This window comes from Gekko japonicus, unplaced genomic scaffold (genome assembly GCF_001447785.1).
Source record: "Gekko japonicus isolate JY-2015 unplaced genomic scaffold, Gekko_japonicus_V1.1 scaffold46, whole genome shotgun sequence".
NCBI lineage: Eukaryota > Metazoa > Chordata > Lepidosauria > Squamata > Gekkonidae > Gekko > Gekko japonicus.
In genome coordinates, this window is record NW_015169173.1 from 1,543,858 (window position 1) to 1,556,981 (window position 13,124).

A 13,124-nucleotide genomic window follows, 5' to 3' on the forward strand; every position below is an offset into this window, starting at 1 on the left:
ACTGTGCCATCTCTCAGGGCAGGAAGACCCGCTTTTGGCCTGCTCATGGGCTTTCCCAGTATAGCAGCCTATTTTCTGGACAGCCTTCCAGAAGAGGTGATAAAATCTTTATCTGGAGATATTATAAGCTATTGTTTAGGAGGGGCTTCTAAGAAAGATGTGACTGGTTGAAATATTACACTTTTCCGTTTTATGATTTTTAAAATGTTCGTGGCTCATTCTCAAATTGTACAGTTTTATTATTGTTTATATACATCTTTGGGGGAGCACACTACCCCTTTGAGCCCCTTACGAGGAAGACAGTGCAGAATATGTTTCAATAAATATTACTTACCTTCTCCAGGATGCTCTCTTTCTGCTGTTCCTTGAAGTCTTCTTTTTTCACTTTGAAGGATTTGTACAGGAGTTCGAGTTTTGTGGGATCTGCTTGGAGATGAACTTCGGAGCCTTTTTCATAAGCCTCCCAAGCAAATACTTGAGATTAAAAAAAGATAATGTTTTCAATTTATTCTGATCCAACTAATTTCAAGATATTAATCAGTTCTCTATATAAATTTCATGGGGGGAGGGGGAAGGCAGAATCTCTTATTTTTTTCTCCCTCTTCACTCCCCAGTGCTTCCCAGCTCCATGCAGCCAGTGCTACTGACCTTCCTCTGCTCCAGTTCAGATACACCTGGCTGGAGACCAGGGCCTGTTGCTGGTACCCCCAAGCTTAGCTCCATGGAGACAGTTGTTGCCCTAGCTGCCGCCCCACCCGTTTGTACTGGGAAAAAGCAGCCCTGAGCACCTGAACTGACTCTTATGGGGATAGGCGTCTGTGGGAGCATGGTCTCTGTGATCAATGAACACCAGCTGTCCTTTGGACTGGAAGGGGGAACTGACTTCTCTCAGTTTGAAGGATCCTTGGGTGGGTAGAACCTGGGGGCTCAGAAGGTATGTGTCACACCAGTCAGGAGACGGGCCTCCGACCAAGGTCTCCTCTGGCTCTTCCTTTCCTCTTTTTCCCCCTTATGGGTACTGTATCTGCTCTGTACTCCCTCACCCACATGCACCAGCATCTCAAGGTAAGTATCATGGGTGGGCCTGGGGTGTCATCCTCTGGTGCTGGCCTCTCCCAATTTCCCCCGGGATCCTGAGGGCTCCTTCCCCCTCTGGAAGTACCCCACACTGTCCTTAGAAGTCCACTCACACTTTTCCCTTCCACGTGGTTTAGGCACCCAGCCTGTCCTCCCCAAATAAATATTTAATATATTCCATCAAGAACAGATGGGTGGCATTATTACAGCAAATATCAGACTACCATATATAATACTTACGCTGTGTTTGTGCCATTGAAATGGTATCCCCAGTGTAACGAACAAAGTTATCACCTGCATAACTGACCCTGTAAGAAAAAATAGGATTAGACCTTGTAACTATTGCAATGACTATCTCCTCCCGTCCCAACAGATGAAATTATTACTTAGCAATGCATCTTCCTTGACCACGGATACTGAGGCTCGGAAGTGCTTCTCATTATGTATGTGAAAACTCAGAGTGATTCTCAAGAGCCATTCCCATGTATGCAAAGATGCTGCTCATTAATGCGAACCATTTGCATAACCTGCTCTTTCTGGCTGCAAGAAGCCAACCAAGCACATCATCTACTCAGGCACAGGAGTGTCTCCAGGCAAGCAATCTGTAAAATGAGATATGAAGCAGCCACATGTTGCCACCCTCCTGCATCACAGGTTATCTCCCTAAACTGCCAGTCAGGGACAGAAGAGATTTTAAGACAGGCTGCATTTGTTCCTTGTGAGTTAAATGCTTTAATGCTCCTGGAACTTCCACCGCTGAATTAATTGGCACCAAAATATCTCTGCAAGAAAATATAAGGAAACTGTTGCCCCAGGAGGCCCCCCCCCCTTATTAGGCAAGGGAAAAGAGCCACTAGGGTTTCTCCCCCATTTTAGAAAGCAGATTGCCTGTCATCAAAGAAAACGTTAACGTTATCTGGGAAATAAAATGCCAGCTAAGCCCAGGAGAGCCCCAAGGCACCTATTGTTAGTCCTGTCTTGGATGCCAGGTAAGTACTTTAACTCCACTTGTGAATGATGTGCTCCCCCTTCCCAAATCAATTGCACCCAAAATGAAAGCAGGTACCCTGCCCTGCCCACAGAAGCAGGACATTAACTAGGTCCATTTCTACCATCGCCCAACCTAGTCTTTTGTCTTTTCCACACAGGCAAGGGATCTCGTGTCTAAGGGCTGCCTATCCCCCCACCATGATCTTCAAGGAATGCTAGACCATGGGACTCTTCCCCTTCTTGTTGGACAAGCAAAATATATTTTACATTTACATTCTCCCTTTATTATCCATTCAGGCTCCAATCCACCCCCTGGCCCTAGTATATTTACAGAGGACCGGATTGTTTACTAGCTTTCTCAACCACTTAGTTTTAAATTGGCTCTATATCTCTGCTTTTCTTCATGCTATCCCTTTTATTCTTTTATTCTATATAAATGTGTATTATTTAAATGTTGTTTCCTTCCATTTCTAGAAATATGGTTCCAAGCTTGACCAATGTATACATAGGCTTAGAAGTCCCAAAAGAAACACAGACAACTTTAGATGTACTTAAGAAAGGTTGTACACCTGTATAGGGAGCAGTTTGTGTAACGTAACATACTTCAATAGTGGAAGCAAGTTAGTTTCAGACTTACTCATCTGGATTCTTTCCTGCATTGGCATATGGATTCTCCCTCATTGCTCTTGTCTTGGGATCATAGTATGCTGAATTGGGGTCTAGATTCCGCAAGTACTGAAGAGACACAAGAACACCAGCTCTGAAATTTGAATCTCCTGTGCAGAGAATTTGCTAACAAGCTTCTAAAGTAACAGAGCTATACAATAAAGTCCAAATAAGGCCCTCTTCCCAAATGTTGGCAAATCTCCATTAGCCCAAAAATGTGAGATGCCCTCCAGTTCCCTACTACTCCTTTTTATGCCGTTACCAGTCCCACATCCACAGCATTTTGACAGGCATGTGCCTCTGCAGAGAGAGCAGCTGCAATTCTGTGTTCTAACTTCCCTGAGAAGACAACGTGGCTTATGACTAACAGATATGTATTTACAAAGATGAAGAGAACCACACATGTGGTTCTAATAGAATATCTCCCTATAACTACAAAATGGCAGTATGGTGTCCACATGTGCATCTCTATTTCCACCCACCTGGAGGTATTTTAACTCGCTGCAGGCAGCCAGATGCATAACTAATAAAGATGTTGATTTAAAAAAACCCACCATCTTTTTAGCAATCCAAAAATCTGAATAAGTTCATCATTGTTTCCAAGCAAAGAAAAAACAAACCTTTATCTTCTCTTCTGTTCTAAAATAAAATACTCTTACCTAAACACTATTTTCACATAGATGACTTTACAAGGAGTGTTTGTACCTCACTAGCAATTATTTTGATTCTGTGTTTTAAGAGGTACATATTAGTCACACAGAAGATGATTGCTAGATCCTTGAATGAAAACTAAACGAAGACAGAATTCTGCCCTCTTCTTTGGCTACTAGAGTAACAGCAGCAGCACAATGCTTTGCAGATCTCTGCTTACTTTGGCAATATCTTCTCGAATACGCAGGTTCCGAACTGTAATGCGCCGCTTGGAGTCAAAATTCTGCCCAGGCATATCAATGTCATCTGCGTATTTGTCTTCATCCTCATCTTCACTGTTATGATCTCTTTCCTGAAAAAATACAAAACAAACAGTGAAAGATACAAAAGACTACCACCAAAGGCAAGAACTCACTAGCATAATTAGCCAAGTAAGTTTGCTTGGTCAAACCTTTGAAGAAAATAAAAAGATAATATAAAAACAACTTTGTTAGCGGTAGACTGAATCCAGCCTTCTTGCATCATAAACATGCATTTTTAGTACACTTGAGAACCAGTGTGGCATAGTGGTTAGAGTTAGATCCAGGTGGGCAGCTGTGTTGGTCTGAAGCAATAGAACAAAGTTAGAGTCCAATGGCAGCTTCAAGACCAACAAAGTTTTATTCAAGATTTGAGTTTTCATGTACACGCACACTTCATCAGATGATGAAATGGAATTACATATCATAGTTGTATATACAAGTGGCCTGTTAGATGAGCATGCAAAATAGTGAGAATAATTTTTTAACAGATCGAAAGAATGACAAGCTGGTTTCTGGTTATAATCTGTTTCGGTTCAACGGGGGGGGGATGACAACATAGGTAATAAATATGTTAGAACTGGAGATTGATGTGTCAGACAAAGATCTCAAATCAGGCTCACGTTTGTTATGAGAATAATGAAGGACAGGAGAATGATGTAAGCTACTTTGGGTTCCCAGTAGGGAGAAAGGCAGGGTACAAATGAAGTAAATATTCAGGGGTCCTGAATTTGCCAAAAGCAATTTTGTTCCTGCATGTTTTTTCTTAGATCAGCAGGAGAGCAACTGAATGCTGAACATCTTTCCAGCAGGTCTGTGGTACACATGCAACACAGAACAGCTAAAAGACCAGGATTAATTCATTTTGATGCAATTAGACAGTGTTTTTAAAATGCCCTTGCTGCTGCTACCCGCTGAGCTCCTTGAAATGCTGCTCCTGGAGATCAGAACATTCTCATGCACAGCACAGTGGGCAAAGCAGTGGGAGGAGAAATTTGGTGGAAGCCCCCCCTCTGCCACTGAATAAAAGCTCATATCCATGTCAATCCCTTCTGAATGAGATCAATTTTCTTCCTCCTTCAATCTGTGACATGTATCTTGGTGGTGCAAGGTGTCTTCAAGTCGCAGCTGACTTAGGTTTTACAAGGCAAGAGACATTCAGAGGTAGCTTGCCATTGCCTGCCTTTGTGGTGCAACCCTGGACTTCCTCGGTGGTCTCCCATCCAAATACTACCTAGGGCCGACCATGCTTAGCTTCTGACATCTCATGAGATTAGGCTAGCCTGGACTACTGAGGTCAGAGTGACATCTGTCTTACCGTTTGTGAATTTGGTTCCTCTTCACCCCACTGATGCCTTGGAGAGCTCTATGGCAAACAGAAAGACATGTCAGCATAGTGTACCAAACTGCAAAGGAAAGCTGTGACGTGGGATGACAAAGAAACACCTGGCTTGAGAAGAATCAAAGGAGCAGTTTTTTTTTTTAAAGGTACTCACTAGAAACCAAATGTTAAAGCCACGGAACAAAACAGACTAGCAACCTGCAAGACATTTTTAATAAGATACTTCAAAAACAATGAATAGTTTTGCATCAAGTTGATGAGCTTTTCAAGCCACAGCAGAAGCCAATGAATGAAACCTTAAAAAAAAAGATATTATGCATGCTGTTCTCTGATCATGCCTCTCTATAGACAAATGAACTTATTTATTTAATTCATTTGTCCTCAGCCTTTCTCCCCAATGGAAACTTGGACTTACATACTGTTCTCTCCACCATTTTATCCTCACAACAACCCTATAGGGTAGGCTAGGCTGAGAAAGTGTTACTAGCCTGGGGTCACCCAGTGAGCTCCATGGCACGAGCAGGGATTAGAACCCAGGACTCCCAGATACTAATCCAATACTCTTAACCACTACACCACACTGGCTCTCAAATAAAAATCTAAGTCAAAACTAAGATAGTGCATAGTTTTAGGGAAATGTTCATTATATTAAATATGCCAATGGTGGTAAATGTATAATTCCAAGGCATCAGTTAAAACTGCAATTCACTCTCAATGCCAACTTAGAAAAAATAGTTAAGGGGGCTCTATATGAGGCTGTCCTTGAAGTTTGTCCAGAAGTTATACTTTGTACAGAATGCTGCAGCCAGAACTTTGAGTGGAGGGGGTCGTGGGGATCATATCATTCCAATCTTGTTCCATCTGTGCTGGCTCCCAATTCGGGGTGCTGGTATTGACTTTTAAAGCCTTTAATGGCTTGAGATCAGCATACTTAAAGAACTGTGCTCTCAATATGAACCTATCCACCACTCTGGTCACCTTCAGTGGTCCTTTGGGTGCCCCTGGCGATATCTGAGGCTAGATGGAAGGCAACCTAAGAAAGAGCCTTCTTGACTGTGGCACTGAAACTTTGAAAGTCCCTCCCCATGGAAATTTGGTTATCTCCTTCTATCATTGTCTTCTGCCAGCAACGGAAGACTTTGTTTTATTTGGTGTTTTGTCACTAACTCTTATTAGCCCCCTTCCCTGTGTGTGCATTTTATATTTTAAATATTTTTATATATTTGTATTTTAAATGCTCTTTAATGTTTAACATGCTTTTATGTTTGCTGCCTTGGGGACCCTGAATTGACAGGAAAGATGGCATAGAAATATTTTAAATAAATAATTTGCAGAGGATACAATGCATAATAAAGTAACTTGCTTGTTAGATTTAGTTGCCAGGATCTAGCAGTGGAATTAATCTCAGACTAGATATCCTTAGAACTTCTAACATGATTCCATCCTTAACAGAGGCTGTTTTACGATAGGAAATGGTCTGAACTACTCCAAGCATTAAAATCTAATAACAATAAATCCTTTTGGCAAGTTGTATCTTCTTATATGAATAGCATAACTTCTGTCCTAACATCCTTCCTAAAATGTGGATTGATTACTACAACATAATCTTTGATGCTCATGATAATACCTCACTAGATACCAATAACACTATCCCAGAAGACATTCCCAACTGGCCTCCGATAACTGCAGACGAAATTATTGATTTGATTTCAGAATTGAAACTAGGTAAGGCTCTGGGCCCTGATGGGATCCCGTCAGAAATGCTTTCCAAACACCCTCAATGGTGACCCTAACCTTTAGCTAATCTATTAAGTTTAATTAATCAATCTGGAAGGATCCTCCAGTCATGGTTGGATTCTATTATTACTCCTATCTTTAAAAAAAGGAAATCCTAATTGCCCAGAAAGTTATAGGCCGATCAATCTTTTATCTATAGACAAGTTATATGCCAAATTTCTAGAAAGATGGTTAAAAACATTGATATACTCTCAGCAGATAATCAGTCCTGAACAAACCGGCTTCTCGAAAGGTAATTCTACTGTAGATCACTGCTTTCTTTTAACTTTCCTGACTGATAAATGTATGAAATTAGGCACTAAAAAATTGTATGCAGCCTTTATTGATCTAAAAGGTGCATTTGATTCAGTTTCCAGATAATTACTTTGGAGAAAACTTGAAACTTTGAATATTGATTCTCGATTATTATTTTTAATTTAAAAGCTCTTTATACAAGAATGACATGGGAGCGTTTAATACAGGCTGCCAAAGAAAAAGAGTCTACAACCTTTTGGAAGATAACTTCTAAATGCGCATTAAAGGACACCTTCCCTTTAGAGTCAACAATTATGGCGGAAACCTGGGAAGCATACTTTAGTAAGATATATACCGATACCCCTCAAGAATCCCCTCCACAAATTTGGGAAGCTTCAGAGTAACAGACAGAATTACACTGCCACCTAGTGAAAACATTCAAAATGTTGGACTCTATGGAATGAAAGGCAAGCCTTGCCTCCTCACTTTGCTTCCTCAGCATTCCTAAAAGCACCAGGCAATGACAACATTCCTCCTGAACTCCTAATGAACAACATTAAATGGTGGGCTCCACTCCTGACTTTGCTTTTTACCTACATCAATGCCACAGGATGCATTCCAAAGGAGTGGGGACAGCCGATTGTAATTCCATTCTTTAAGAAAGGAAGGCGAGACGATCCAGCTAACTGCAGACCAATCAGTCTGCTCAGTATAATCGGCAAACTTTATGCCAGCCACCTAGCAGACAAATTTATGGAGCCGGACTGAACAGGAAATATTACTTGCCGAAGAGCAAGCAGGTTTCAGGGAGGGAAGATCCACCCTCGGTCATGGACTGATTATGCAGTATTTATTGATCTTAAAGTGGCCTTTGACTCTAACTCGAGGTCTAAATTATAGGAGAAATAAGAGCCACAACTATAGATCAAAGGCTCCTATATTTAATCCGAGCCTTATACGCTAACACGTCATTTAAGATTAGATGTAACAGGAGAGGGCACCTCTCAAACTCTACTTTAACAACAAAAGGTGTGAAACAGGGATGTGTACTGGCCCCATTGTTGTTTATTTTTTATATTAATAACATGATCAGCGACTTAAAAAATTCTGATTTTCAAACCCCCCCCAACTGTTAAAAATCCTAGTTATCATTTGAATGCAATTAGGTACAAAGGTAAAGTGCATATGTACTGCACTTTTTAAATTTACAGCAGACATTTAAAAGCATAAAGCATACAGAATAAAGCTTCCACAAAGTTTAAAACACTTACAAATATGTAGGGCACATTAAAAAATAAACCTTGCTACCACAAGAAGAAGATACAGTGATTACAGTATTACTTAGAACATTTCACTATCAGAAAACTAAAATTATGTCATTTGGTAAAAGAACTAAAAGAAGGGTTTGGAGTATCAACGGGCATAGGATCGAGCAGGTCGCAAGCTTCAAATACCTGGGGGTGGTATTCAATGTTCCCTCTAAGCTGTGGAATTACAACATGCCACAATATAAAGCTCACTGTCAAACTGGAGTCCGCATGGATTCCTGCACCCTCTTCCAGCAGTTCGTCCCAACTCCTTGCTCATTGTCAACCATGGTCTAAATCAAAGTGTGCTTTAAGGATACCAATAACCAGGTTTTATTGAAAACCAAGAAATCAACCCTAACTGTTCCCTGGAAGGCCAGATATTGAAACTGAAGCTCAAATACTTTGGCCACCAAATGAGAAGGGAGATTACAATTGACTGGGGCAAGAATGGCTCATCATGGATGGTTAATTTAGGACAAAAATCTGCCCAGACCATAATTAAATTCTTACGCACCAAGGGAGGGCAGTATTTGCCAGCAGCCCTTAAACTGTTTCAGGCCAAAATATTGCCCCAACTTTTGTACAGGACAATAATGGGTCCACTATCTTCATGCATTTGTCTGGTGATATGTGCTTTCTGCTTAGGCAGCACTGGTATCTTGCAATAAGCAGAAAGCACCCAACCTTAGAGGAAAGCACCGCAAAAGGCTTATTTTAACAGCTCAGAAGCATATTTCAGATGGGGGAAATTAAATAAAATCCTTAAAGGTGTTCAATATCCAGACTGGATCACCTTAGAGGTGCTGCCGGCCCAGCTTAGTCACACTCCCACCCACAATGGAAATATACCCTACATTTGTAGAAACTGGTTTCCTTTATTAGGTTAATTAACTTCTCACAATGTGGGTTCTAGAAAATTGGTTCATATGAACTTGCTTAATATCTGATTGCTCGGGTGGTGTTTTGAATATGTAGTTATGTCCCACTTCTTAAATGTAACATAAATGAGAAGCATTTTTGTAAAAGAAAAAAAGGGGGGTATGCCCCCCCCAATTAAATGCACAGGCCAAACCCCTACCCCAAGAAACCCAAAATAAGGGGAGTACATTCCTACCATGACATCAACCCCCCCCGAAAAGATTTCTGAGAAACATGACCCCTAAGGGGGTAAAAAAAGGGGCAAAATGTGTTCCCCCAATTATTTCCCATGTTTCTGGCAGGCTGCTGCCTCCTTGCCCGCCCCCACCCCCAATTAGTCAACTGTGTAGTTCAGAGTTCTGAGGTAAAACCTGCCTGCTTGCACCCACCTCCCTCTGATTGCTCAGCTGTGGATCTCAGTGTTCTGAGGTTAAAACACAGTTAGAAGAGACTGCAGACAGTCGAGGACAGTTACAGAAATCAGCGATTCAAGTCTCCTGAATAGACATGTTTCAAAAATTCTAGCATAGCAATTGAGTTAATGAATGTTTATATAGGGAGATAGTAAAGGACATTTCTAGGAGCCATTTCGATGTGTGCCTCCCTCATGAACCTGAAGAAAGTCCACCACATCATCACCCCCTCACACCAACTCCCCCCCACACCTCTCACCTCTTACTGCCCCCAAGAAAGCTCCTAGCAAAAGTCGAGCCAGATACGCCAACGATACAAGGAGGAGGCAACTTAGGAATGCAGCAAAGATATTTGTACATAGTACTCCTGTGGGGCACTGAGCTGTGCAGGCCAAATATCAGCGAAATCACCCTGAGGTACTCAGAACAACACAGTCTCCATGTGAGCAAAACAATCCAGGAACACAAGTAGAGAGGCCATCACTTTCGTTAAAGGTGGCAGTTGACTTAACAGATGACTGCTTCTTAAATGGACAGTTCTATGTTGCCTGCTCCAGAGTGAGCTCACCAAGCAGCCTGGTGATCCTAGCACCTGAGGGCAGAACCACCAATGTAGTATACAAAGGTCCTTCAGTAGAGAAAAAAAAAAGTACGTATGTCTCACTTAATTTCTTACACTACAATCTTCTCCATTAGAATTCCTACAACAAATGTTACATTTCAGACTTCACGTCATCGGTATTTTAACTGGATTTAGAGAACTTAAATACCATAGTGAAGCATGGGTATCAGGCTAGTTGAAACATAAAAAGACTGACTGAACTGATAGAATACACTCATCTCCCTGAAAATAAAAATTCTAGTCAGGGGAGGGATTTAAATTAATGCCATAGCATCATAAAAATAAATGACTTCAGTTACTATTGGCTATTTTGTACAGCTACTTCTGTGCACTGTAATTTTTGTTCTCAAATTTCTCATGCTGGACTGTAGGGATGAAACCAACACACAAACTAAAGTTTGTCATAAATTTTGGCCGGTTTGTGGTTCACAAAGCGATGTTTGTGAACTAAAGAGCCACCATGAACTTCCATGAATTTTAAGGCAATTTGTGGCTGTTTGTGAAGAGCAGAAAGCAGGGGTATAAATGGCTTGGAGCTTCACAAAAAAACAGCTGAGCGGCAGGGAGCAGAAAGCAGGGTTATGAACCAATACAAACCAGCTTGGTTCACAAACCGATGTACTGGTTCATGATTCAGCCACAAACAAAACTGCAAAAATGCAGTTCAAGCCCATCCCTACTGGCCCGTGCATGCTGTTTTCTGTGTTTGCACTTGCACTGACATTTTGATTTCAATATTATATTATGTACAGACTAGCAGTTCTGTTTTCAGCTTTTGTAGTTAGATTTCAAAAGAATGAAAAAGCATGTGATTGGAAGTCCCTGCATCCCAGAAGCAAAATCCTAATGAAATCATCATCCCATCCTGAAACGGTTCTCGTTCCATGGGAAGCTTCAGAGTAACAGACAGAATTACACTGCCACCTAGTGAAAACATTCAAAATGTTGGACTCTATGGAATGAAAGGCAAGCCTTGCCTCCTCACTTTGCTTCCTCAGCATTCCTTAACTAGATGTTGAACAGCACTACATGTTGAGTAAGCCTTCTCCAGCATTTGTATGACTTTACGGGCAAGTTTCAGGGTAACACGTTTGTTTCCAGTGCACCTACCTTAAATGTCTTTTGGTGCATGGCTTATGGGCTGCTAAACCTGAATAAAGTAAAATGTACCTACCACCTGCTCTGTCAGTTTTCCTGAAGCCAACTCCTCTTGCAGTTTCTGTGCTTTCAGTGTGCGCTTAGCCTACATGTCAGAGGAAAAGCAGGATTACTACTTACAATATACTAAACACTTCCACAATAACAACTTTTTAGTCGTTTTTACCCTTAGTACCAATAACCAACTGTTAGGAAACACATCATCTCAGTGATGTGGCAAGTGCTTCTCTCCTCTGATTTCAAGAGCCCAGAGGCCATCCTTTACTAGAAAATTACTCTTCTCTTGTGGACTTTTGCCAAGTCTGGATAACCCTCACAAGACAGGAATAAATGTGTCACATGAGACATGGGTGAGCTTCCTCCCTTACTTTTCAGATTTCCAAATGCTCAAAAATACATACACAATTTAACTGTTAAAAATCCTAGTTATCATTTGAATGCAATTAGGTACAAAGGTAAAGTGCATATGTACTGCACTTTTTAAATTTACAGCAGACATTTAAAAGCATAAAGCATACAGAATAAAGCTTCCACAAAGTTTAAAACACTTACAAATATGTAGGGCACATTAAAAAATAAACCTTGCTACCACAAGAAGAAGATACAGTGATTACAGTATTACTTAGAACATTTAATTACAACATGCCACAATATAAAGCTCACTGTCAAACTGGAGTCCGCATGGATTCCTGCACCCTCTTCCAGCAGTTCGTCCCAACTCCTTGCTCATTGTCAACCATGGTCTAAATCAAAGTGTGCTTTAAGGATACCAATAACCAGGTTTTATTGAAAACCAAGAAATCAACCCTAACTGTTCCCTGGAAGGCCAGATATTGAAACTGAAGCTCAAATACTTTGGCCACCAAATGAGAAGGGAGCACTCACTGGAGAGGACCCTGATGCTGGGAAAGACTGAAGGTCAAAGAAGAAGGGGACGGCAAAGGATGAGATGGTTAGAGAGTGTCATCGATGCAACGAACATGAAATTAAACAAACTCTGGAGCACGATGGAAGACGGGAGGGCCTGGCATGATGTGGATCCAACACCGTGTTTATGCAGGTACACAGATTTTTGCCTGCGGAGTATGACTTTTTCAGCTCCCCACTCTTGCTGTAACCTAAACTGTCCTTCGAAATCCTGCTTTTGTGGATGGAAATTCTTGTGCCTGTCAAAGCCTGGCCCTGGATCCACCCCACCCATGGCCCCATTGGGCAGATTTTTTGATTCACTCTGTCAGGCAATTGTTCAGAATTTAATAAAGAAAAACAAACTATGTATTTTTTTTGTACCAAAGTTTGTTGCAGCTCCCCTAAGTGACTGTTAGTTTCTCTGGAGGGAAAAAACAAACTGTACTTACTAAATCAACTTTGGCATATTCCTCTACAATCTTCATGTGCTCTTCTGGGTTGTAGCCATTCCAGCGGTCTCTTTTTCCATCATAGTCAAACTTCAGCTGAGGCTGCATGTGCTCATCAGGTGCAATGTTTGTTCCTGTGAATTTTGCTCCAACTTTTCTAGGTCTCTGATGGGAAGAAAGCACAACACTTCTGCTTTTTTCCTATCTTCTGGGAAGTCAAATAGCCACAGTATTTATTCATGCTTCCTTAAGTTCTCTGCTATAAATCAATACACATCTCAACCAAATT

General features: G+C 41.2%; 1 protein-coding gene across 1 annotated transcript in view; it reads right to left on the reverse strand.

Annotated features, from left to right (window-relative positions):
* SLU7 (SLU7 homolog, splicing factor) overlaps positions 1–13,124 on the reverse strand; it is a 30,168-nt gene that overhangs the window by 9,776 nt on the left and 7,268 nt on the right. Inside the window, exons 5-11 of the mRNA XM_015415839.1 lie at positions 12,836–13,000; positions 11,494–11,562; positions 5,002–5,049; positions 3,605–3,736; positions 2,705–2,802; positions 1,318–1,385; positions 335–474 (exon numbers count right to left, since the gene is read on the reverse strand). Of these exons, the coding sequence (XP_015271325.1) occupies positions 335–474; positions 1,318–1,385; positions 2,705–2,802; positions 3,605–3,736; positions 5,002–5,049; positions 11,494–11,562; positions 12,836–13,000 (720 nt within the window). The remainder of the gene's footprint in view (positions 1–334; positions 475–1,317; positions 1,386–2,704; positions 2,803–3,604; positions 3,737–5,001; positions 5,050–11,493; positions 11,563–12,835; positions 13,001–13,124) is intronic.